The 27,607-nt window shown below is 42.8% G+C and overlaps 1 protein-coding gene across 1 annotated transcript in view; it reads right to left on the reverse strand.

Moving 5' to 3' along the window:
* Positions 1-4,489: 4,489 nt before the first annotated feature.
* The window catches only part of LOC138467996 (bone marrow proteoglycan-like), an 85,674-nt gene continuing 62,556 nt past the window's right edge, over positions 4,490-27,607 (reverse strand). Inside the window, exons 4-6 of the mRNA XM_069608356.1 lie at positions 20,480-20,614; positions 15,508-15,610; positions 4,490-5,342 (exon numbers count right to left, since the gene is read on the reverse strand). Of these exons, the coding sequence (XP_069464457.1) occupies positions 5,284-5,342; positions 15,508-15,610; positions 20,480-20,614 (297 nt within the window). The 3' untranslated portion in view covers positions 4,490-5,283. The remainder of the gene's footprint in view (positions 5,343-15,507; positions 15,611-20,479; positions 20,615-27,607) is intronic.

Raw genomic sequence — 27,607 nt, forward strand, 5'->3', positions numbered from 1 at the left:
CTAGCATACAGAAGTAGGTTGTCTGCATAGAGCGATACACAATGTTATTCCATCCCTTGTCGTATACCCGACCAGTTCGGGGGTCTGTGCACATTTTGATTGCTATGGGTTCAATGGATAAGGCGTATAATAGAGGAGATAGCGGGCAACCTTGGCGCGTAACTGATTGTTGGGCGAATTCAGTGGAGGCCAACACATTGGTGACCACAGAGGCAATTGGGCCCGTGTACAGAAGCTTAATTGGATAAGGTGCTGGGGGAACCCATATCTGGGCAAGATGTGAAACATGAACTCCCATTGTTTGATATGATAGTGCATTGATAACTTGCCTATACACAAGTGTTTCAAGGCGCAACGAGACCAGGGAGGGGGAACAGAGGGAGGAAAGAGATGGCGATCCTACTAGGCCAGGTGTCATTCTGGTGCGTGCGTAGTGCGGATGAATGCGTAGAGCGGATGAGCGAGTAAAATGGATGATTTGCTTAGAGTGGATGATTGCGTAGAGCGGATGAGTGCGTAAAGCCGATGATTGCGTGGAGCTGGTGAATGCGTAGAATGGAAGAGCCCCTAGAACGGATGAGTCTAGAGAGGGTAAGTGCGCAGACCGGATGAGTGCGCAGAGTGGATGAGTGCGCAGAGTGGATGAGTGCGCAGAGTGGATGGGTGCGCAGAGTGGATGGGTGCGCAGAGTAGATATGTGCGCAGAGTCGATGGGTGCGCAGAGTCGATGGGTGCGCAGGGTGGATGAGCGCGTAGTTCCAGTGTGTGCGTAGAGTGGATGAGTAAATAGAGCGCCTGAGTAAATAGAGCGGGTCATTGCGTAGAGCAGGTGAATGCGTAGAGCGGGTGTGTGCGTAGAGAGGACGAGAAGGTAGAGCGGATGAGCATATAGAGTGGATAAGTGTGTAATGCAGATGAGTGTGTAGTCCGGATGAGCGCGTAGTGTGGATGTGCTGATACAAATGGCCTTAAGCGCCTGAAAGGGTCGTAAAAGCGTAGAACAGTGAGTACATGGAACGGATGTCGTACATGAAACCTTTGGAGTGAGCGCGACTGCAAGAACATAAGATAAACCACCTTATCACACCTCCACGCTTACTCTCTTCCTTACACCACCACTCATCTAGAACACAGCGATACTATGACACCATTCGGTATAGCTGTTCTCATACCATCATTCTGCCTCATACTTCCCATCACCCTATCTAAACACTGCTGGTTATACACCTTCCAGCCTAGGTGTTCTCCTCAGGCCTAACGCAGCCATTATCGGTCTGGATAACAACCTGTCAGAATGAATACATAATACTGATCTCTCAACCACCACACCTACCGCTAAGAAGCAACTATCACACGAATACCACACCAGCTGCACACATAACTGATGCTCACATGCACCTTTTGACTCCCTCTACCTCTCTCCACTGACTTGAACTTTGGTTCCCGAGAGCGTTCAACCTACCAGCGCCTTGAGACCATACCAGTGGTACATAAGGCGCTCTATAAATGCAAAATAACATAACATAACATATTGTGAGATGGATTCATAAGCTGCAGTTCAGCAGTGTCAATTCCCTGCTGAGTTCATAGTATCACAGAAAATCTGGTATATAGCCTATTGTGCATATTTAGAACAGCAAATGCACGCAGTGTAGCCTTGGATGAATTTGAAGACAACATAGATGTTGCTCAAATCTGCGTTTGGACTTGCTGAGGGATAACATGACCTTGCGATCTGTATATAAATACCCCACTCTGACATTGCTCATCTAATTTATCCCATTTAGATAAACGTTCTATTGTCCTTACTACAAGAGGTGGCTCACTGCTACAGCAAGAATTTACCAATTGGAGAAGTCCTTCCCTTAACTTCTCTTAACTACATTTTGGACTGAAAAGGTATGTCTTTGAGACGCTTTTCTCTTCTATGTTGCCTAGAGTTAAGCCTCAGGTTCGGCCTCTCTGACCCTTTACCATTGCTCTTGATTTCTATTGGGAACTACTAACCTTGAAGCACAAAGGAGTGACTTCTCCTCCTAAACTCTGAGCAGAAGTCCCGGTTGGAATTTTGGATACTTACTGGCACTAAATCCAGATGAATGACTACTCCTAGACATGGAAGGACTTACACATACTGTTAATGAAGATATCCACTGGATAGATAATTCATTATATTGTGTTTTTTGACTTATAGATTTTGAATTGAAGAATCTGGAGCTATGATGCACAATATGCTGCTCCTGATGAAGGCTATTTAGCCAAAACACGTAGAGCTCAGAATGTACTATTGGATGAATTAGCATTGATTTCTGCTTGTGTTTTGATTAAAACTCTGTTTCAAGCTACACCCTTGATTGTGTAAATAATTTATGATTAATGTATATTGGCATTACGGTTGAAATTGACTGTGAGCAGTTTAGTGGTGTGCAGGGGTGCGAGGTACCTTACATTTAGTACTCTTATCTTCTTTCTTAAATTTCATTGTATAATGATGGTTTATGCAATGAAGATAAATATTACGATAATTAATGTTTTATACATGTATCTGTAATTGCTTTATTTCTTTTATCAATCTAAATGTTAGGGTTATGTGTGAATCATCTTTATTTATTGTATTATTTTGATGTAACCTATCCTCTATCCTTTTTCACTTTGACCTGTCTGCTGTCTTTGATACTGTCAATCACTCTGATCTCCTCTTTCTTCTTGGGATTCACGGTAGAGACCTTGCCTGCATTGAATCCTATAACTTTCATCTTGCCAATTCTCTGTATTCTGGAGCAACAACATTTCTCAACTCCCTCCTTTAACTTTTGGTGATCCACAAGGCTCTGTTTTGGGTCCTGTCCACCTTACACTGTACACCTCTGCTCTTGGGGCACTAATCTCCTCCTTGGGTTCTCGTACCAACTATTCACGGTCAACCCCAAAATCTTCTTCTCTTTTCCTGATCTCTCCTCTGATCTCTCTATCAAAATGTCCAACTCTTTCGCTGCCATTAAATATTGGATGATTTTGCTCTCTCTTCTTCCCTGCAAAAAGCTCTTTCTCATCTCTTCCTCTGCCATTCCAGTACCCATCTGACACTCTGTCCTACTCTTCTTCAGCAAAAAAACTCTGTGTCATCTATGGCCCTTCTCACACCTTCTCTACTTTCATCTCCAAAAATGGAACAGTAGCAGGCCTCAACCTCTTAAATATGAGGAAAATCAGGCACCTCCTTCCTTTCAATACCAGCAAGCATCTCTGAACTACACTTGATGTCTTTAAACTGGACTACTGTGCCAGCATCCTCTTTGGTCTCCCCAACTATATTTTCTGTTCTCTCAATATGATCATTAACTTTGCTACCAGAATTCTCTTTGAACTCCCTCACTTCACACCTACTTCCTTGTACCGTCAACAGGCTGGATGGCTGATGATGCAAAACTAGGGCAGATTTAAATTTCTTCTCCTGGATCACAAATCTATCCATGATAAGGAACAACTGTATCTATCCGCTTCTATCCAACTCTACAAGCCTTCTTGTAATCTCTGCTCCACCCCCTTGACCAACCGTGTGGCTCCTCGCCCTCCCTGTGCTTCCCCTCACTTTCATTCTTTCTCTCTTCTTCTTCCACTTGTATGGAATTTGCTTCCTGTGGACATCCGAGAAACATTCTGCACAGATATTTTCAAAACCAAACTAAAAGCCTACCTCCTCACCTCCAAGTTACCCTCTGGACCTACCTCTCATCTACCTCCTAGCTAACATTGTTGCCTCGCCTCTAGCAGCCCTCTGTCCCTCACTGCTTCCACTCCAGCACTTCACCCATAATGGTCAAATCCCGAGCATAGCTGGCTGTAAAATGTCCAATGTTCGTTATCCTTAATCTATGTATGTCCACTTATGTATTGTCCCAGTGACTGTTCCATTTACTCCCCTCCAAAACCTGTTCAGACTGTCTCTCAAACTCACCCCATTGTAAGAGGCTTAGTGCTTCACGTCAAATTAGATTTCTTATCTATTGTACATTATTTTGTGATCATAAGAGCACTGTTCCTTCTGTATATAAATGTACATACATAAATAAGTATTTTGTGATTATGGTTGCCTTAGAAAAACAAGTATTGCTTTATGGAAGCATATTGTTTTTGTCTGTTGTAATTTATATACACACCTACTGGCTTTTGCAATGCTTGTTTTAACCTGGAGGGAGCCGACTACAGTGTGTTGCTTTCCTTAGTGGCCAGGCCGAGTAGCATTCAAACCACTTAAACCTTCTGGTGCAAATGTTAACATACTTGGAACGAATATGGACTCTGGCACACAGCTTTGCACCTGGTCCAGATATCAGCATTTAGCATGCCATCACAGTTGGGAGACCTGTGTATCATCTAATGAGAAAAAAAAAGGAAAAAAAAAAGACACACAGAGCCCATTGGAGAAAACAAACAAAGACATAATATTGCTATATCAACCTGAACAAAACGTCCATCGTAGTCTGTCTGCTGAATGCATGAAGCTTTATTGCGTGGCAAGAAAGATGGCGATACAAAAGTGAACAATATTGTACATTTGGGAATGGGATCTGGTGGCAGTGTAAGTGCCATCTAAACAGAGGTCTGTATCAAGTCGTGGGGGTTGGCAAGAGTGGAGATTATTTAGGCAATTACAAAACTGCAATTATGGAGACAAAAATTGAAAAAAGCATGTTATGCTTTCACTCTTTAATACATTGGGCCTCATCACGAGTTTGGTGGTAACCCTTAAATGTGAAGGGTCCGCTAAATCACGGGTTTGGCAGATTTCCCCCCCAGGTCTGAGCTGGGGGGAAATCCGCCGAAATTTTACGCTATTACCGCCGGCGGGAAATCCTCCGTCGGTAAGAGCGCGAAAATTTCCCATTGAGCCCAATGGGGAATGGGGAATTCCTGAATGGGCTCAGTAGGGAATGGGCAATACCCGTTCCGCCAAACCCGTGATCCAGCGCTATTAGGGGGGTTTGGCGGTAGGGCTATTAACCGCCGGCACTAATAGCGCCAGCGTTACCGCCCAACTCGTGATGAGGCACATTGAAAAGATTAAACAAGTAAGGCGAAAACACCGTCTTCATCCTGAAAGGTGATAGAACATAAGCATAGATACAGAAAGAAACGTGGCGTATGTCGAAACGCAAGGAAAAAGGGCCATCAGTGGGGTCTCGTGCATCGCTTTCAGCAGCTGACCCGAGTCTGCAGCACAGGGTCTTCAGTCCACAATAGCAGAGCGTCACCACACTGCCCAAGGGCAATGAATTCTCTTCACACTCTGCAAACGAAGGGCATTCTCTGATTGCAGTAAACTGACGTCCATTTTCCACCTGCAGAGACACAAGAAACAGAACGGCGATGACTGGCATGTCTTTCGTAAGCGTAATCTGAGAACCCGGGAGAGGTTTTGGCCAGGCAGTGTTATGGAAGTCTGTGATGAAAACATGGCACTAATCAGTGAGAAGGTGGGAGCAGTGTGTTGGTATACTCGAGGTCTCTAATGTTGATTTGATGGTATTATGTTTAGTAGTGTATGTTTGCTGTTGGAGTGCAAGGCCCTGCTCAACCAGAAAATGTCAGGAACCTGGGAGGGACAGCCTATGGCATGAGATTAGGAAGGCATGCTCTGACGGTGGGGGTGTGGGGTCGGGGGAGTGGAGGGGCGTGATGTGCTATGGAAGGCACACAAGAAACTAGCTAGTAGAGGGGAATCAGATTGTTTTTTCCGGAAATGGACATAGCAGTGGCCCTCTCTATATACAATTCTACCAAGCATTCACGCATTTTTAAGGACTTTTAAGATTAAAAACAAGAATTACAATTCTTGACTATCCAGAGCTTGAAGAAAGTGTAAGGTACACATAAAGATCTACAAGCTTTTAAGTATTTTAAGTTTTTCAAGTGAAAGAATTAGCTTTCTTGCAGAGCTATTGCATCTATTGAAATAACTATGATGCTAGTTGAGGCTTGTAATTGATGAGATTGTGGCCCTGATTCATGGATTCTTTGCACCGAAGAAAACGGGATGTGTGCGCCATTCTGCCCGCAAATCCCTGTTTAACACATGGGGATTTGCGGGCAGAATGGCGCACAAATCAGTTTTTTTCGGCGCAAATAATCCATTAATCACCCCCCCATATGTTGTACTGTGATGCTGGTAATGGAAAACATTTATTGGGGGATCCGTCACTTCTTAGGAGGAGCGGGGCTTTGGGAAGGAAGGGACGGGGCCAGGTTGCGCAACACAGTATCTCCGCATAGAATCCAATCCTGGCGATTTGCACGAAGCAAAATGCAGTATGTCCACAATTTAAAATGTTAAATATGTCTTATCAAGAAAACCTTTTAAGCGATTAATGATCTGTTTTGATTGGTCACAATATTCACCCTAATAAAAAGATGCCTGTAAAATGCAGGACATGTATACCAGTTTCAACAGCTGCAAAACTGTATGTGAGGCTTCAGCAGTTTCTGTATGCAAGCTCCAGTACTGCATGTTCTGAACGCTCGTGTAGAGGACAGAACGGAGCTCCAGCAAGACATTTTTTGCCAGACCACTGCTCCGTCTTGTTCCGGCCCGTTTCCTACGCTGGTGTGCACCACCAAAGAAGTCTGTATCTCTCATGCATCCACAGATCGAGCACGCAAGGTGGTGTTGCAAGTGGCGGTTTTACGATACTTAAACACTATCGAATGCGAGAGCTTCTTCTGCCTACATGGGAGTTGTTTGACTCTATAGTGTGGGACAGAGCCTGGGGTTGCCATCGGAAATCTGTGCTATCTCATAGCCACAATGGCCTAAATGGCCAAAATTACACTGCACCCTTCAACTAGTGATAATGCCATAACTACCTCTAATGTAATCCAATAAGAAATAACCCCTAATATGCTACAGAGCCCGGGCCCGGAAAATCAGATTGTTACAGCCATCCAAAAACTGCCTGAAAAAATATATAATGAGTCTGACGATATAGTCAATCTGAACACAGCATTAGCCAGCTAATGCCACATTGGTGGTTCTTAGTCATGTAAACGATTAGTGGGGGTCCACTCTGCCCATTATAATTGCCTTTTGCATTCACATGGATGTGGGTGCTGCCCAGTCAATGTGCTCTTTTAGGGGAAGTCATATTCCACAGTTGTCAACACTAACTTTCCGCTAAATTGCCAATGAACACATTGCATGGTGGTTATAACTCTGGCCTGGCAACTCTTGCACTTGCTCTTCACTCAGCAGTGTGGTATAACAAGATGACATTAGCTGAACATTAAGTATTCAATTGTTTAGCACACCCAAATGTTTGTGTATGTGCATGGCTTTGTGTGTGTGTGCACATCGGAGTCGATGTCAGTGGATGTCTCTTTCATTTCATAGTTCTGGGTGTATTAGTGTATAGGTGTGTATCAATGCATGCTACTGTGCCTTTGTGCATTTAAGTGCATATGTGTACATGCCTACACCATTGAAGTGAATATTGATCTGCCTCTTTGCTTGTGAGTGTGTGTTTATGTTGTTAAGATGGATTTCTCAAATCTGGCCTGGTGGACATATTTTAGGAGGCCATCCTAGTTATGTGAACAGGGGAGAGAGGTTAGCTAAACCCAATCAAGGTAAGCGTGGAGAGTAGTCAAGCCTTAGCCTCAGGAGAGGTGAGTGGGGCCAGGGGTTTACAACGAGTCCACACAGTGAAATGCACAATGATTCTACTTAGACAGGTAAGTACAAAAATACTTTATTTATTGTAGGCCCAAAATTCACTATGAAAAATGAATACATTATCACATATATGCAGTCACCTTTGGTTTTAGAAATGCATACAATTCAGGTAAACACCTGAAACAAAGCTAAGTTGTTATGCAACGAGAGCGCCAGTCCACAACAATAGAAGCCCTAACTTTATTATAAGTCCAGCCCCTGAATTGAATGGGGCTTTGTGCCCACAAGTTCACAATGTTCCTTTAGGAGAGGGGACAAAGGCAGGAGGATTTCTTGTGGCGGTGAGAAGGGATCAAAAGGACTTTACAGTTATGCAAATTACTTTATCTATCTCATAGAGCAGCTTTTTAGGTAAACATTTAAAAAGCGAAAGAATAGAATAATTCAAAGTTGTTCACAACACTTTAGAATGTAGCACTGGGAAGTATTGTGACTACTCACCACCCATACTTTGATTTTCCCAAAGGATTTGGAAGGGTGGATGGGAGTAGCTGAATATAGGTTTTCCCAACGTTGTATCCAATAGAAGATGCCCAGGAGATGTGGGTGCAAGGATGAGTCCAGTTGGGTCCAAGAGCTCAGTGCAACCATTTTCCAAAGAGGAAAAGCAGCAGGCACCAATGGCTCTTCAGGACACTCTACCAGATAGGGGAAGGCCAGTCCAGTGACAGTCACGGCACACAGACAATAGCAGGTGTATTTCCATTCATGAATAAAAACTGACTTCCAGGACAGAATCCCTTGATGCTGAGAAGCTGAAACTTGGTAGGAAGGCGATGTGTAGAACAAGCTAGTGACCACTGTTGTTCGAGATGAAAACAAGAACACTGATGCTTCTGGCATGGTAGCACAATTCAGAGCTGGTCAGTCCACGGTGTGATTCAGGGACACTTTTAAAGGCTCCAGGCTGCTGGATCATGAGAAGGCGTTGAGACTGGTTAGTCCCACCAGTCCAGGGGTAAATGACCAACAAGGGACTTCTGAGATCAGGTAGTCCAGCAGTGCTTCACCAGGACAGTGCAGGAAAGGTCACCAGCTTCTTCAGAAGTTGTCCTCGGGTCCTCGGGTATTCAGTCTGCTATACAGCTACACAGGATTCCTGGCTCCATTTCTGATCTGCTGGAATGGCTGCAGGACTCCTGTCTTCTCTTAAATTCAAGTGAGTGATCAAACTCAGCCCTCCAATAGAAAGGATCTGCATCACCCACTCAACCAGCAATGGTCCAATCAGGGACCCCTGTGGGGCTAACTCATGCATGCACACCAGGCTCAGTGGCACCAGTTTGTGGATTGGGAACAGACAGTCCCAACCAACTTCCTGGGACCACACACAAATGGTATGCACTAGCCTAGGAAAGCAGCAGCTTTCCCGTGCAAATGCATGACTATATTAAAGATTTCCTCACCTGAGAAGGCAGGAAAGGAATAAGGCCAAAGTACAAAATGGCCAAAGAACGAGCAAAACATTTTGTGGCAAAGCAATCTTTGGACACTAGCCACAGTTAATAGTCAAACTGGTAAAAATTGTAAAAAGCTATCTGCTGCCACCAGCTTGTATTTAGGCACATTAAAAAGTAACCAAAAATCCTATAGTTAAGAGTCTGGGGTACACAGAAATATCCCCATATTATAGCATTGTAAGACACTGTGTGCATGTTAAAATGTTACCAAAGAAGGTATAAAGTAAAAAGAAAAAATGGAAACATAGTTTCCCAGTACTGACAGTCTGAAGGAATAGTCAGTTTCCCCATAACAAATGAGCAAAAGGCAAGGGAAGTGTAGCTGGAGGCTTCACACCTTTGTAAAATGTCAGGCAAGGTCGAAAACCAACAGCAAACCGTGTGGTGGTCCATAGAATATGGAGGGAAAGTGAAATTCTACCTGACAGATGTGCATGTACATATGTGTGTGAGAGGGAAGATGAAAAGCAAAAGACAGAGATTATGCTTATGTGCCTGTGAGTGATATGTGTGTGAGTTCATATGTGAACTAGATGGGAGCAGGTGGTGTTTGGATATGGAAATGTTTTCTAGTACATGTGTTTTTATTGAACAATATAAAGGTTCCTTCTTAAAGAATCTTCTAAGATAACTAAAAGTCTCTGGCATACTGGTTTTCACTTTGACCAGATACTACATGTTTAGGTCTTGGCACCCCTTTGCTGTTGATATGTCTATTCCTAACAGCTTTGCTATTGATGTAGACAAAGTGTTTAGAAAATCAAAAGGATTGAGTATCACGGTCTCTGGCCCTTTCTCATAGGGAGGTTTGCATTTGTAGATCCCTTCTCACAGCTTTGTTCCTCCACCCAGCTTCAGCTCCAGCCCTTCTGAGCAGGAGCTCACCCCTAGTCCAGTCCCTCTCTTTCTGGTTTTAACTTCACCTACTTCCTTCATTTGATGCTCTACCACCTCCTCCTTAAATGTATTACCTCTATTTCTTGTTCATTCACCCCTTTCTTAACTAGCTCTAATTCCTCCTCCTGTTGTTCCTTCCATCTCCTTCCTAACTACACCTCCTCCTTCGGCACTATAGGTGCCTCCTTAACTTTATCTCCCTTTTCCACTTGTTCTGCCATCACTTCCTGCTTAACTCTGCTTCCTTCCTCCTTTTGTGTGGCTTGCTCCTCCTTAACTTCACCTCTGTCAGTTACCGGCTGCCTTCAAAACCTTCTCCCCCTCTAGCTCCTCAGCATTCTTCCACCACCACTCCCTGTTTTTCCTTTCTCCTCAATTTGCCTCCACATTGCGTCTGCATCGTCCTCTCTTCTATATAACAACCCACACTATGACTTGGGCTGTGTCTCTATTTACAGTGTCTTTTCTCCTTCCATGGGCTGCCTTTAAAGGTGATAATTTGCACCTGTTGCCTGGAATCAGATTCACCTCCTTTCTCCACTTGATGCTCTATGACAGGGTTTTTGAACTTCAGGACTCGAGGCTCGAAACAGGACTTGAGGGCCGGAACATGTTGGATTTTCAGGATAGCCCTCATTAATATATATGAGAACAAGGTGCATATAATGATTCTAATACAGACATTTTTTCTCATGAATATTAAGGAAGGATACCCTGAAAACCCATCAGGATTCTGTCCCTTAATTCCTGGAGTTCAACAACTGTTGTACTACCACATTCCTTAATCTTTTGCCCCGTTACCTCCTAAGCTTTCCCCCTCCACCACTCTTTGCTATTGATGTAGACAAAGTGTTTAGAAAATCAAAAGGATTGAGTATCACGGTCTCTGGCCCTTTCTCATAGGGAGGTTTGCATTTGGAGATCCCTTCTCACAGCTTTGTTCCTCCACCCAGCTTCAGCTCCAGCCCTTCTGAGCAGGAGCTCACCCCTAGTCCAGTCCCTCTCTTTCTGGTTTTAACTTCACCTACTTACTTCATTTGATGCTCTACCACCTCCTCCTTAAATGTATTACCTCTATTTCTTGTTCATTCACCCCTTTCTTAACTAGCTCTAATTCCTTCTCCTGTTGTTCCTTCCATCTCCTTCCTAACTACACCTCCTCCTTCTGCACTATAGGTGCCTCCTTAACTTTATCTCCTTTTTCCACTTGTTCTGCCATCACTTCCTGCTTAACTCTGCTTCCTTCCTCCTTTTGTGTGGCCTGCTCCTCCTTAACTTCACCTCTGTCAGTTACCGGCTGCCTTCAAAACCTTCTCCCCCTCTAGCTCCTCAGCATTCTTCCACCACCACTCCCTGTTTTTCCTTTCTCCTCAATTTGCCTCCACATTGCGTCTGCATCGTCCTCTCTTCTATATAACAACCCACACTATGACTTGGGCTGTGTCTCTATTTACAGTGTCTTGTCTCCTTCCATGGGCTGCCTTTAAAGGTGATAATTTGCACCTGTTGCCTGGAATCAGATTCACCTCCTTTCTCCACTTGATGCTCTATGACAGGGTTTTTGAACTTCAGGACTCGAGGCTCGAAACAGGACTTGAGGGCCGGAACATGTTGGATTTTCAGGATAGCCCTCATTAATATATATGAGAACAAGGTGCATATAATGATTCTAATGCAGACATTTTTTCTCATGAATATTAAGGAAGGATACCCTGAAAACCCATCAGGATTCCGTCCCTTAATTCCTGGAGTTCAACAACTGTTGTACTACCACCTTCCTTAATCTTTTGCCCATTACCTCCTAAGCTTTCCCCCTCCACCACTCTCTGCCTTGTCAGTCTCCTCCTCTCACCCCTGCATCGCTAACTCCTCTCACTTGCCAGCTCTCTGCAAACACTCTACTTCTTGCTCTTCAGCAACTCACATTCTGGCTTGGGCCGTGCCTCTTTTCATAGTATCTCAACTCTCCCCCAGAGCTACTTTCTACTCCTGCTTTACTTCCTCAGCATGATGTACTATCATCTCCTTCAACTCTTCCTCCCCCATCTCTCCTCACCATTCCTCCTCCACCATTCTGTGCCTCTCCAGTCTCCTCCTTTCACCTCTGCAGTACTTCCTCCCCTCACCTGCCAGTTCTCTACAAATGCTTCTTACTCTCCAACATCCACATTCTTGCTTGGGCTGAGTGACTTTCTATACATCTCGGCTGCTACCATAGGCTGGCTCTCAAGGTGCTAGTTTGTTCCTTTAGCCTTTGGGAAGGACTGCTTTGTGATTGATTGAAAGTACTTCCTTCTTGTGACTCTGTTGTAGGTGGGAGTCACAGGAAGTGGTGCTAATTAACAGTTGAATTGAGGTGGGGCCACCATCTTGGATTTTACTGGACTGAACCCTCTTACATTGTCTGCCTGTTTTCTGCACCTCTAAATCATTATGTTGAATTGGTAACTTCAGGACTATGAAAATGCTTGCTGGGGTGTTGTGGGACCAGAGATGTGATTCATCTACTTATACTAGCGATGTTGTTATTTTTGTGATCTGAGGACTTAGGACTGGATCTGCAGATCCTGCAGTGTTTGAAACTCATTGATTGAAATATGGGAAGGTGGATTCTGCAAACTTTAAAAAAACTCAGCTGGGGACAGTGGAAATGGATTTTGGGCTTTGGCAGCATTCCTATAGTTATAATGTGCTGTTCTAAATTTAACAGGACCCATGCCAATTTCCTGATAGGGAAGGGTTTGCTCCCCCTGCACTTTAGTCAGGTCTGCTAATGGGTTCCGGTGAAAGGAGGGTATGGGATGTATAGTTGTAGTTCTGGTGTGGTGTCGGGAAAACAAAAGGATTATGAGAAATGTAGTCCCCATGTTGCTGCCCTTGCTATGCAATGAGACCACAGTATGGAGCCCCTCTGGCTTTCCCAGATTCCTCCTTCTCTTTCTCTATGTCTCTCTCCCTCTCTCGCTCTCTCTCACTACCTTTTTCCTCTTGCTCGGTTTCTTTTCATGTTCCATTGTTTCTCCTCCTTTCTTTCACATCTTGCTAATCTGTAGAACCTCCACCATCTTTCATTGTCCTCCTATTCCATGTTTTACTTGTGTCTCTGATGCATAAGCTTTTCTTCCTTCATCTCCCTCAACATATCTCTCTCATGCTCCATCCTTCACTCCACCCTTTCACACTGATATTATCTCTGGAGTACTATTTCTCTCATTACTTTCCCATCTGTCTCTCTGTCCCTTCTATCTAGCCAACATTTTCTCTTCACATATTTCCCTGTTCGTCATGTTTCTTCTGTCACTATAGCCTCTTATTCTCTCTCAATATTACTTGAGGAGATATGTTTGTCGAGGGTAGAGGTGTAGAGTGTGAAGAGCGGATGGCCTAGGACAGATCCTTGATGGACACCTACTGGGAGATGAATAGGATTAGAGGTTCCCATGTTCCCAGAAATAGAGCAGGGACAGTCAGAAAGGTTAGAGCCATTCCAGGTGAAAGTGGTGACCTGGAGTTTGAGGTTAGAGAGGTTAGCAGGAAAGAAGGGGGGGGGGGTTCAACTTTAACAAAGGGAGCGGATAGGTACAGAAGAATGAGAATGCGAGAGATACAAAGGTCAACGTTGTATAGTTGCAATGTCACCTGTGGAAAACAGAGTGAAGGGGATTAAAACGATCATCCATAGTTAGTTAGCCTGTTAAGGGTGATACATCCCAGAATTGTAGAGTAATGGGGTAGGTCGGTAGTTGTCAGGGAAGTTAGGGTTTGCACAGGGCCTCTTTAGGATAGATAATATTATGGCTACTTTGAATCAAGCAGGAACATTTCCAGTGGAAGGTAGAGGCTGAAGATGGAGAAGTAACATAAGCAGTCAATTGGAAAATCTACTTGATGGGTTTTGGGGCAAAGGGATCAACCAAGAAGCATTAGGCGTTGGCAATCCTGAGAATGGAAGACAGTGCAAACGATGAGGTGGGGTAGAAGAGTGAATGCAGGAGGAGGAAGTGGGGATGGGGGCAAATAAAGGGTTATGAAGTAGAGAGAGGAGAGTAGATAGGTTGCCCTAAATTTTAGATATGTTTTGGTAAAAATATAGGGCAAGGTTTTAGCTAGTAGGCAAATAGATATAATATGATGGTGGGGAGTACAGCATGGCCTGGAGTGTAGCGTAGAGGTTTCAAGGATGAGCACAGAGAAAGGAGATACAGTGGGCAAAGTAGTTGGGTTAATACACTCAGTTACAACTACTGAATGCTAATCTGCTGTCTCCAACTAACTTGAAATTTCACCTGTCTCTTTTCACTGACAACACATGAATGTATGTCGTGTGAGACGAGCACTAGTATTACTTCCTCTTTATTACTACTCGCATAAAGAATGGGACATATGCTGCACAGTCGGTTAGAGCTCCTGAATTGGTTTTCTCTGCCTTGAACTAACTCAGTGATGTCTTCCAACCTAGTGGTCACTGCCAACAAAGTTCATATGTGTGTATGTGAATAAAATTGATCACTGGAACTCTCCCCTCCCAAACGCTATTCGCCAAGAAGATGTCATGTGTATTCCAACCTATGTTACAGCCACTGAATGGCAATATCCTGACTCCACACCAGTAGTCACTGACAACAAATGTTAATTGAAGTGGTCACTGGGATACATTCTTACCTAGTATACCTGACAGAAAGACGGCAAGGTAATTGCACAACCAGTTACTTTTCATTGGTGGCATTTTGCTACCTTTAATCATCTCTGGGATTTTTGACAACAAATGCCACATGCATACATGCCATGTGAGGTGGCCATTGGGATGATGTCCTGTACGTTAGATTTTACAAAATAGATACCACATGTGTTGTACAATCAGATACTAAGACGTAATGGTAATCTTTTGCCTCAAACCAAGTCTGGGATTTTTCCTCCCTGTTTGTCACCGAAGAGTAATGCCACATATATGCATTTCATGTGGTGTAGACACTGCGATTCTCTGCTTTTAAGTACTATTCACAAAAATGTGGCGTGTGTGTTGCTCACTCAGAGCCAATAATGTTAATTTTCTGCCTTCAACAACCTCTTGGGTTTAATCATGAATACTGTAAAAGGTAAATACCACTTCTATTGCAGGCATTTCTGAAAATCCTACATATGCAAGGGTATTCCTAACATATTAACAGTGGTACTTCAGAAATACCACTTGAATTATATTATTTGCAGTTTCTTGCAACACTGCTGCTTTTCTCGTATGCTTCATCACCTTGATCATGTCCTGGTTATGCACACATTGCTCTGGCAATCATCTATCTATCATTGATTGATACATTTATTTTTTCTCTCTCTCTCCCCAGCCAGTATGTTCGTGTGCCTCTCATGTGCCTGTATGTCTCTCTCTCTCTCGCTCCCTCTCTCTCTCCTCTTCGCAACACTCACTGCAGATGTTGAGAGTTGCACAATTTCTTCCACGCATAGGTTGTCCACAGGCCCAGTTCCTGTACCTAGAACGTGATCCGTTGATGTTATGATAATGAATGCACTGAAATAAAACACAGGAAAGACGTTTAAATATAAATATACAATTCAAGCAAACCATCCTATCAAAGGAGGGACAAATATACAATGCACATACATGAGGGAAGTTGTAAATTAATGAGAAAGAAGGCCCTGTAAAAAAGGGAGTGGGAGAAGCAAAATTAGGAGGTGAAGGCTGATTAACAGAGAGAGGGTGGAAATAGGAGAGTGACCGAGGACAAAAAACATAAGAGGAATAAACTGTTCAAATGAGAAAAACATGTACAGGCTGATAGAAGAGGATCAGGGAGCATGGGAGCCAAAAGAGAACATGTAGAGAGTAGAGAGAGGATGGGATGTACCACAGCACAACTACAGGGTGTGTGTGTGATTCAGGGAGAGAGAGAGAGATAGAGAGAGAGAGAAAGACGGAGAGAGAGAGAGACAGAGAGAGAGAGGGAGAGAGAGAGAGAATGAGAGGAGAAAAATACAGAAAAAGTGAAAGTAATATTGAGAGAGGACGGGGCGCCTGAATAAACGAGACAATGAGCAAAGGAATAGGAGGCTGTGGTGACAGAAGAAACATGATGAACAAGCAAAGATCTGAAGAGAAAGAATTGGGTAGGTCGAGAGAGAGAGAGACAGATAGAGGGAGAGACAAATGGAAAAGTAATGAGAGAAATAGTACCCGATAAATGATGTCAGTGAGAAAGGGTGGATTGAAGGAATGGGCATGGGAGAGATATGAAGCAAAGGTCAGATTAAGGGACAGGAAGGAAGAAAAGCAGAGGTAGAGACATAAGTAAAATAGGGAATAGGAAGAGAATAAAAGATGGAGGAGGTTCTACGGATTAGGAAGATGAGAAATAAAGGAGCATAAACAATGGAACATTAAGTACCAGAAAAGGGGTAGTGAGAGAGAGCACGACAGAGAGATAGAGAGAAAAGGGAGAGAAAGAGACAATTAAAAAGATAGAGAGACAGCGAGGGAGAGCGAGACAGACAGATAGAGTAAGAAAGAGGGGGTAAAAGAACACAAAGTCCAAGACAGAGTTTATCAGAGGAGAATAAAGCAAGGGTTTGAGGTTGAAATTTAAGTTGCCAAGAAGGAAAGTAGGAAAAGAGAAATGTGATTAAGTCAACTAGCTCCACTGAATATGACAGAGTGACATCATGGGTAGAAAGGAAATGTGTTTAGTAAAAAGTAGAATTATGGATTGTTTATGTAGTTGTGTCATTATCTTAATAAAGATCAGTAGCTATAATTAACTTTAACGGAGAATGTGCTGTGGAACGGTGTGTTTTGTGTACTAGATTATTCTTGTATCATCTGCCCAGACGATATTTCTAATTTATAAAGACGGGAACAAGGGGGAAAAAACAACAGTCATTCAGAGCCCTTGAATTTCAGAATGATACAAGTCTGCACAGGCAGAGTAGGTGCATATAATACAATTAACAGTGTAGATAACAACAAATAGGTCTGACTCCGATTCTTCAGTTTTAACAAGTGCATTGAGGTGTCACCATACAAGAAGGGGAGACCGGGAAGATAGATAGACGATCTTCAAGACATGGCACGTTCAGATTGTGCAGGTGCATAGATGTACAGGAGAGGGGGGACAAGTGCTGGGGGGACCAAGTGCACCCAGTCAGTCAAAAACTGGGGTATGTGCTGAGAGATGCCACTCTCATGGGTCATTGACCAAGTGCAGTAGCGATGAGGCAAGTGCAGGCCCGGAGGCAAGTGCAAGAGGACTGGCGAGGGTGCCAGAGACCAGTGTGACTCTGAAGTACACCCGGAGGCCAGTCAGCAAGCTGTGTGGAATAGGAGGGAGAGAGGGATAGAGCGGAGAGAAAGGGTAGAGGGAGAGAGAAGGAAGAGGAGAAGAGGAATGTCTTAAGAGTTTCTGGAACTTAAGACGATCAGTCTCAAGACGGAGGGGCAGGGAGGCTATTCCAGAGGGAGGCCCCTGCTGAGGATAAAGATATCCATCCAAGTCTGTGCTTGGAGAACCAGCTCACTTGCAGAAGGTTGGAGGTAGATGAGCGGAGGGCTCGGGAGGGACAGTATTTAGGTAGGTATTGTTGCAGATAGGTAGGTCCCATGCCCCAGAAAGCCTTTTGGACAATGCAGAGGGTCTTGCACTTGATCCTTGCAGCCACAGGGAGCCAGTGGAGGGATGTTAGCACCAGAGAGACGCAGTCCCAGGCGTGAGGACAAGGATAAGTCTTGCAGTTCTGTTCTGGATGAGTTGCAGATGGTGCACAGCAGAGGCAGGGAGGTTGAGAAAGAGGCTGTTGCAGTAATCCAGCCTTGAGAGAACCAGGGATCTGGAGACGGTGAGCCACTGGGGGAAGGTGAGAAAAGGAAGAGTACTTCTGAGAAGGTACAGCTGGTAGTTGAACTTTTAGGAAATGTCCAAAATGTGAGTGGAGTCAAAGATGACCCCAAGGTTTTTTGCCTCACAGGTGGGTGCGGGCACAGGGCCAAGGGAGGCTGGCCAGAGTGAGAGAGTGGGAGCAGAAGTCCCAATGTGAATGATCTCAGTCTTACTGGCGTTGAGGCAGAGGTCGTTTGCAGCCCACCATTCCTGAATTGTGGACAGACAGTCAGATATGAGCGAGGTAGAGGAGGTGGCTGAGGGTAGCCTGTGGGAGAGTTCAGTGTCATCTGCATAACACTGGAAGTTAGAGATGAAAGTGGCAATAACACATGCCAGGGCAGCCATGTAGACATTGAAGAACAAGGGGGATAGGTTAAAACCCTGGGGAACGCCACAGGTTGAAACAGTGATAGTAGACAGAAAGGGCCAAATTCCAGCTGGGATGGGCGGTCGGAAAGGAAAGAGGTTAACCATGGCAGAGCCTGACCTGTGATTCCCAGGGTGTCACAGACACGTGGTATCAGAATGTTGTGGTTTACCGTGTCAAAGGCAGAGGAGAGGTCAAGAAGAATGAGGACAGAGGGAGTGTTAGTATTGAGATTTGAGAGCATAACTTCATGGGTGTTCAGAAGAGCAGTTTCCGTGCCTGTGGATGCTCTGAAGCCAGACTCATGGTTGTGGAGGCAACCAACAGATTCAGTGTGGGAGGTGAGCTGAGAGATAGCCAGCGTCTCCAGGAGTTTGCCCTGGAAAGGGGGGATAAAGATGGGACGGTCGTTTGCCAGAATGGAGGGGTCGGCATAGGGTTTCTTAAACCGAGGGTGAACAAGGCAGTGCTTAAGAGAAGTTGGAAAAACTCCAGTGGCAAAGAGAGATTGCAGAGATCAGCCAAGGCTGGAGAGAGGGAGTCAGTGTTGTCCTTAATGGTTTGGAGGGGCAGAGGTCCACCTGTTTGGAGGAGGCCTTCATAGACCAGACTTGTCTGGTGACCTCATCAGGCGTGATGGGAGTGAGAGAAGAGATGAGAAGTGGAGGAGGCACCAAGGGAGCCTCCAGAGGTGTTGGTGTATGATGTGGTGTGGAAGGGAGATAGGAAAGGATGTCTTGGGTTTTTGCCGTGAAGTGTGCAGCCAGAGCTGAGCTAAGGACCTGGGTGGGATAGCCCCATCTATCAGCACGGCAGACCCTTGTGCACAATAAAGAATGTGAATCATAGGTCACCAATTGGTTTTGGTGTAAAGTCATGCGTTAGTCCTGATAAAAAACTCTTGTTGAACTAGAGTGCTAGAAAAAATTAAGAATCTTGTGGGCTGAATTGTGTGCAAAGGTAGTTTTTCCTTTTTGATGTTAGTTTGGCAAAGTGAAAAAGGTCACCTTTATTCTAATTCAGAAACCAAACAAGGCAATAAAACAGCGATTAGGAAGTACACTATTAATACATGCCTTGCTGATTTTAGAACACATGTTTAAACCAACCTTTTTTATATTGTGTATTTTTATTGTTTCACATCTTTGCCAATGTAATAATCCCACAGCCACATTACTGATGAATTCTTTGTCCCCTTTTTAATCGTGAGGGTTCTTTGTTTTGGTACTTCAGAACATCTAAGTTCTTGTGGTTTCTGGATCAGGTAGGAAATACAGGAATATTGGTTTTACTCATACAGTTTATAATATTGTTCAAGAGCCATGGCTGAAAGTTAACAGTTGAAAGATTAGCTGGACTCAATGGCCTAGCATGCCTACAATCAATTCCTGAAGTAAACTTTGTCAGAGTAAATGTATTTCTCTCAAACTGTTTTCTGATTATTCCTTCCGTGTTGCATAGCTTTCCATCTACCTTTTAGTTACCCATATGATTAGTGACTGTAATTTGATACCCTCCTTTATTTTTTATTAATTTTTATTTAATTTATTTTTATTTTTTACCTTTTTATTTTTATTATTTATTGAATGAATACATGTGGAGCTAGGGAGAAATAGAGACATACAGTAATTATGTAGCTAAGATTCTTTAGAGAGAGTGAAGTAAGAAAGGCAAACTAGGACAGAATAGTGGTAAATAAAGGGTGCATTAAAGAAAGAAACACCAAGAGCTATACAACTAGAAAGCAATCAAGACCTAGTGAAAGCGAGAAGGGGTTGGGGCAAAGATGCAATACATAGAGAAAGGGAAGGCAACAAAAAACAAAATGAGAGATAGAGCGATGTGAGGTAATTGAGGAGTACTATAAATTATTGGCAAAACTGAGGGATGGCAACAATTATGGGGCAGAGAAGAAAGAATTAGAGTTAGTAAGTGCAGAGTCTAATTTACAAACACAGAGATAAAGAGATGTAGAAAGGGACAGAGAGAAAAAGACGTAGGAGGATACACATGATATTATCAGGTGAGGTGATGGTGGAAGCATCCAGGAGTGAAAAACATACTTTAAGACATAGACAGCGAACAATTATTGTGCAGATAATTGTCAGCTGGAGAGGATTGTCTTTGATTTCTTTCTTACACTGCCATGCCTAAGGAGTCCAATCCAGACTTGTGAAATGCATCTGTTCATATGACGGACTAGTCGCTGGATTTTGTGGTTGAGACAGCGATTGGTAATGGACACAAGGCTCCCTCCAATTCTCCGACATTGTTGCTGGGATAAAAAATATATCAAGAAGATGTTCATGCAGTAGAGTTTAAACAAATAGATATGTGGAAATGTCCTTGATAAACCCATAGCTACAAATCCTTCCACTAAAATGTCCATGCCTCAGGTACACACCCTTCAATGTCCCCTGCCCCAAATACAGAATTCTGAGAACACTCAAACATTTAATGTGCATCCTTTGAACATCTTTATCAGCACTCAGCACTCATCCATCCAAACAATCCCTGTTCCAACAAGTTTTCAAACCAAAAAACAGGAGACAGCCTCTTCCCATTATTTCTACCTTCGAAACAGGACAGCAGAGAAAACATGCATCTAATTTCCAGCTCATAAGTGTCAGAAAAAACATCCCAATCCCTGATATCAAATCTCAACATTGATTGCTTTAAATTCCACACTTCAAATTAGATAATATCAGCATCCACACCTCCAGCATGCAATCATCCAATCTCTAGAGCTCTAACATCTCCAAAATGTACAGTAGCCTTTATTTAGGTCCAGATCCACCATATAATCCAGACCCTCCTACATTCAATAGGTAGCTGCAGCCGTCCTGGTACACATTGAAATGTCATGGTGTCTGATCTGCATTTCAGAGAATAGCAGTAATATTTCTATGCAGAGAAACCTTTTGAAGCAGTATTCATATGAAGAATGGAGACCATTATTGTTGAGGTTCTGCTGAGTATATACAGATAAGCATTTTGAAGGTGACTGTGGACAATTTTGTGAATGGGTACATTTCATGTACTTGTGAATTGAGATCACAAGATACCCATAACGACTGGATAGACATCCACAGAAGGTGTGATCATTTGGGAAATTATTGAGATTTGCACTACCTGAGCCTTCTGTCCTCACTTGGTTAAGAAATAGAGTATGATTAATCTGGTTAACAGGGCCACCTGGTATTTACTTATGTGAATAATGGCAACTACTGTGGTAGGATTGTCTATACGAAACAACTAATTGTCATTATAATCCATATGTTAAACATTCAATATGCAGGTTCCAATATCTAATTTACATCCTTTAAAAATCTTGGTAATCAAATCTTAGCACTCACTGACACCACATGAAAACATCAGATTCCAGCTCTCAGCCATCCAGTACCGGTATACAGGCACATTTCTCCAATACCCAGCCTTCCAGCCCATCCACCGATCAGCTAAGACTGCATCTTGAGCCTTTAAATAAATGAATTTCAATGATATCTACTCTATAGAGCCTACAGTGTCCAAATATCCAGACCATATCACCTAGCTCTTGGATTTCTACCAAACAAGCATCACTGACTGGCCATTAGACAAACACACACTTACTATGCCTCACCACACGTTAGTGAGGGTAATAAAGATGTGAGTCTCTTGTGTGTCTAGAATGATACTGCACCTCAGCCACACCTGCACCTCAGCCACACCTGACTCAGTGAAACTCAAATAGTATGCCAATGGGTATTTGTACTCTGATGGGGCAAAATAGCTGAAACATGATTGTAGATCCTCCTGAATAGTCACCATCCCATAGAGCAAGGTATTGGGCCATGTACATTCTCATTAGAGGTGCTTTCACTCATTGGCCCATATTTGCTACAACAAAGCATACAATCGGCTCCACCAAGTACTACAAACTCCTGGCAAGCCAACCAACCCCTCAAAAGCATTGTGACCAACTATGCAGCCAACCTAAACACACTATTAAATGTTGGCCATGAACACCCCACCCAACACCTGTATAAGGCAATCCCTGAATGGTTAGTTCTGTAGTGACCCAATAATATCAAAAACATGATCATACAGCCGCCAAAATCAGTATCACGTATCTGTAAACATCACAGGCCCTTATTACACAACACTCATGTTTTTCTTTTTTGAAACACTTTTTATTGCGCAAAAGAACAATACAGATTAAAGAGCAAGTCCAAAAACAGGCGGTCTATACAACATAATAATAATGAAAGCACACTAAATCCAATGTCATGGGACCCCTATATAATAATGCATTCCAGTAGCAACAACAATTAACGTATCACAACCTGATAGCCAATGTCACCATCTAAGATGGGATTAATGGGCTGCAGACCAAGCTAAGGTTACCTTAGCTTGCACAACAACAATGCACAACAATCCACAACTGGACATAAAACTACTAATCTGATACTTTATAAATAGGACACAAAGTGTTACACTAGCGCTCTAGGTGGGTGTCAAATGGAGGAGGGAGACAAATATGGATACTAATTTACAAAAGTGGGTACACTAGAGTAGTGCAGAAGAGAAGAGCTAAGCATTAATACCATTAATGGGTGTCTATAAATCCACATTTTTCCTTTGGCAGTTGCTTCGGTCATGTGAAATCTTTTCCCTCACAGGCAGCTTACTCAAGCATTCAATGCATTATTCACTTAATTATTTCCTAGATGACTTCCATAACTTCAGGATTTCTTTCTTTGCCAAAACCAAGTCATGATACACAAACCACCTGCCTCCATTAGGGAGGCACCAAAGATCAGGAAGATTGAACATATAGGAAAACACAGCCAACAACCAACTCAAAGTGGGTGATGTAATTGTTCCAGAAGTCCTCCACAAGGTTGCACTCCCAAAGTAGGTGAAGGTGTATACCCAAATGACTCCTACAAGCCCAACACATGTTGGAGGCACTTAGTTTCCACTATGGCATTGTTACCTTGGTCTAGAAAATACTACAGACGCCTTTCTGTTGAGGCAGCATTATGCTTCTATGAACCTCCATTAATTGAATAGTTGCACAAGCCTTTGTCCAACCTCCTCCTACAAGTCACTCACCAAATTCCTATTCCCAAAGCAGAAAATAAATATCTCCCCTTTCCCATGTTTTCGTGTGGAAGCTGACAGGGGGTGAAACATACAAAGGTTACGTAGAGTGGGGCCTAGTATAATGATACTTGAAGTACTCGAACAATCCTCTTAATCAGATCTGATAAGTTTCATTATTAGACTGTGCTACATTGTATTTATTCTTCAGTATTTCAAAAGAGAGCAGATCATTATCCACTCAGACATCACTTATTTTAAGGATTCCTGCCTTGATTTAGGAATCCCATCTCAGCTTCATATTTCTGAATTGCAAAGCATGATTATCCTACAAAGGAGCTTCTCCATGCAGTACGTAGTTGTCTCTCATTTACGCATCCACACTCTTGTATTCGAAGATAATATGAGACAATGAAGAAAGCTACATACGCTTCCTGGAACAGCTTTAAACTTGGTTGGAGAAGCTACATCATCCCCAACCAATGTGTAACCACACTGAACCAGGGTCAGTATCTCTAGTAAGAAACCCCATTCCTGAGGTATGTGATCCAGTCACTCTGTGGCAAGAGTAAGAGGATGGAAAAATTCAAAGCACACTCTTCCAAATGATTCAAGCAGTTCAGAAATGGACCAGGGCAATACTTTCCACACAGGATAGAATAACTAGGAGGTCATCAGCATACAATAAAACTTTGGATACACAACACTTCAGACCCACAATGCTTCCCTTGGCCTGAATTACTGCAGGTATGCAGATAGCAGTCAACCTTGACTTGTACACCTCTGGAGCTGTATTGGCTCAGCAATTAGTCATTAGCATCCACTCACACAAGTATATTTACAGGTATTGCTCTGAATAATGTGAGCAAGATAGGTCTGAAGGAAACACTGACAAGGTATATGAGAGACATTACCACTCCTCCTAGTCAAACTCTTTTTTAGCATGAAAGTTACACCCACTTAATCTTTCGGGTTGTTCTTGTGAAGAATTCATGTCCAGCAATTCTCTCTTATTATCATGGCCTTCATATTCTCATATGATTTGTACTTGATGGTCGTAAATGAGCTTCAGCATCATGCCATTCAACCTTTATGTGTATATCATAGTCATGAATTTCAGGTCTGAACTGAGCAGGGATTTCAATGGTTGTGGGCTCAATTGGTTTCAGAATCACAGGAATTACAGCCTCCTCATGGATCTCGGACTTCCACCATGCATACATCCTATGCATAACTGCAAAGATGACATGCGCATATTTCATATACAAATCTACCAGCAAGCCATTTACCCCAGGTCACTTGTTCGATCTAACTAGTTTTCATCAACAACAATCTTTCTATCAAGAGCATCATGATCACCTACCCAAAATGTAGGACTATAAAGGTTGGTAAGGAAATCATGCAAAATGTTATCCTTTGGAACGCAATCAGCTGCACACAAGTTTAACTAGTAGGCCAGTGTTATTCGTCACTGCAACCATTTTGCCACTTGAAGTACAAACCACCATCTTTTATTGTCCACCATTTTAGAAGTGTCAATAACAGCCTGCCTTCTAAATCTCCAAACTCACAGACATCCTTTATAGGGAAGAATATGTCAAACCCTGCTTCTTATGTCAAGAAACATTTAAATGTATTATTTGTCTCCCTATGGTATACGTGTTTAGCCTCCAATATATTTTTCTGTGTGACTTCCAACTTCATTTGTTCATCTCTTCTCGTGTTCTACAACCCCTATGCATAATGTATAACCCACCTTTAATGAAAGCCTCAAGGGCATCCCAAAACACATGAAAAGCACACACCAAGTGCACATTCTCCTCTATAAAAAATGTAACTTTCTCTACAAACTCTTCATCAGACAGCATAGGTGAGCTCAGCCTTCAAGTAGTTGTTGTCTCTTCCCCTGCAACAAGGTCCAATTCTAGGGAGATGTCAGGATGGTCTGAAATTGCAAACTCACCTCCAGCATTAATGCCCCAAAACTAATTTCCCAAAGAATTGAGCATGTTGTAACTATCAATAGTATTGAAAACAGCTCCAGAAGGGGTACACATTGCTAAATCTACATGTGTATGGTTCCACCTATTTGGTTGATAATATTATAGAGAAGCATTGAGAAATTTTGGGGAAAGAATGATAGCTATTTATCATTGGGGGTAATTGAAATCACCTAGAGGGAGTCCAGAACTGCAAGTGTTCATGTAAGCAGCTATCCAACAAAGCACATGAAGCTTCACATATGATATTTTATATGGGTTATATGGTACTTGGAGATTTTGTAATACTGACAATTCAATCAATCAATCAATCCAAATATTCTTTATTCAGCCTGAGGCCATACAAGAACATCATATAAATGCCCTTTTTCTTCCTGCACTTATCATACCTACCCTGTCTGCTACCTTAAACCTTGCACTTGCAAATTGCTGGCTGCACTACCACTGTTTGTTGCCTTTATTATTTATATGTTTCTCCCCTGCTTCGCATTTTCCACTTCTCCCCCCCTTCCATGCACTTTTCCCCTCCCCATTTCCTATGCACTTGCGCGTTCTCAATGTCACTGGGCCTAGTAAGATCTCTGTTTTGTTCTCCCCTGTTCCCCTCCCTTGCCTTGTCGTGCTCTGAAACACTTGTGTACGAGCACGATAGAAATAAAATATCAATATCAATATACATTCAAAACAACAAGAGAGAACAAATGCAATATTTCACAGTAATAACATAGATGAAAACATTACTCAATCAACATATTACAATGTCAGCCAAATGTGAGGAATAGCACCATTAGGAGTCATTCACAACCCCAAACAAAACTAAATATAATCAACAAAGGGAGAGATAACTCGCAGCACTTCGAATACTTTAGAAAAAAGCCTATCCAGGGGCAAAAAGTTATCGCAACCTGGTATATATGTGTTGGTCAATTTAAACCATGCAAAGAAGCAAGTTGTCTTTTAAACCAGGCCCGGTAAATAAACGTAGCCACTGATATAACAGCATCTGTGTCTGGGGGGGAAGTCAATGGCAGTTGTTACACTAACCGACGTCAGGATAGGCATTAAATAATGACCCCTCAACCTTTTTAGGCATGTGCAGAAGAATAGAAAATGAAACACGGTCTCCACATCCAAATTACATAGTGGGCATAGGTCTGTACTACCACAACCGCAAGATTTTGTATATGAGGCTAACCTCAGGTGCCCAAGCGAACGTCAAAATATGACTTGCGCATATGATGGTTAAATATAATCTAATTATGGCTCAATGTCAAATTCGAACTTTCTCCCAAGGTATTTGTCTATCAACTTCAATTTATGACAATCACTGACCATAGTTTCTCTTTTATGGGAGATTATAGCTTTCTTAACCATAGTTAGGGCTACTTTACTAATGAGCTTGGGATAGCTTGAGATTGCTCCAACGATCTTGCTCATTCAGACTGGCCAAGGTTTTCTTTACATGAATGCCCACTGTAAGCTCTTCCTTCAAGTCAGTCTGAGAAAATGTACAATGGCATCACAATATAGCTCCAGCCATGGGTTGCACAACAGTCTTAGCCAATAAACCAATGGTTTCATCATTATCTCATTGGCAATTGATGCCAGATCAACCTCCATATGGGTAAGGGCAGTTGGGTCCCTCGGGATAGAAAATACAATTTCCACAGAAATAGGTACTCTTCATTAGCTAGATTTGAGATACTCACATAGCCCCACATATCTGCTCCATAAAAGGCAGACAGTATGGCCTGCTTCCTCTATAATTCAATTGCAGGTGAAGTAGCTCTCCTGCCATGGCGGTTGTGGGAACTCAAAATCCCACCCCAATATTTAGATTAGTACTTTATTTGTTAATTGAAGGACCAAAACCCATATTCATTAAATCTAACCCCCAAATAATCAAAAAATGACACTTGCTCAAGCACAGTTCCCTCAATACTAATCATTATAAGTTGTTGTTTCGCTAACTTACATCTGAATGCCATGGATTTTGTGTTCCCTAAATTGAGGGAGAGTTTGAGCTCAACACACTTCTTCACGAAAGATGTCAGAATCACCTTAATCCGCTGGTGCAATTCAATTCAATGTCCTTGTACTTGCATCATTATCAGAATCTCGTTTATGTTTACCAACTCATTGGTCCCTCAAGTTATTATTAGTTCAGAAGTAAGCACATTTGC

Source organism: Ambystoma mexicanum, chromosome 4q (genome assembly GCF_040938575.1).
Source record: "Ambystoma mexicanum isolate Mex_15411 chromosome 4q, UKY_AmexF1_1, whole genome shotgun sequence".
NCBI classification, from domain to species: Eukaryota; Metazoa; Chordata; class Amphibia; order Caudata; family Ambystomatidae; genus Ambystoma; species Ambystoma mexicanum.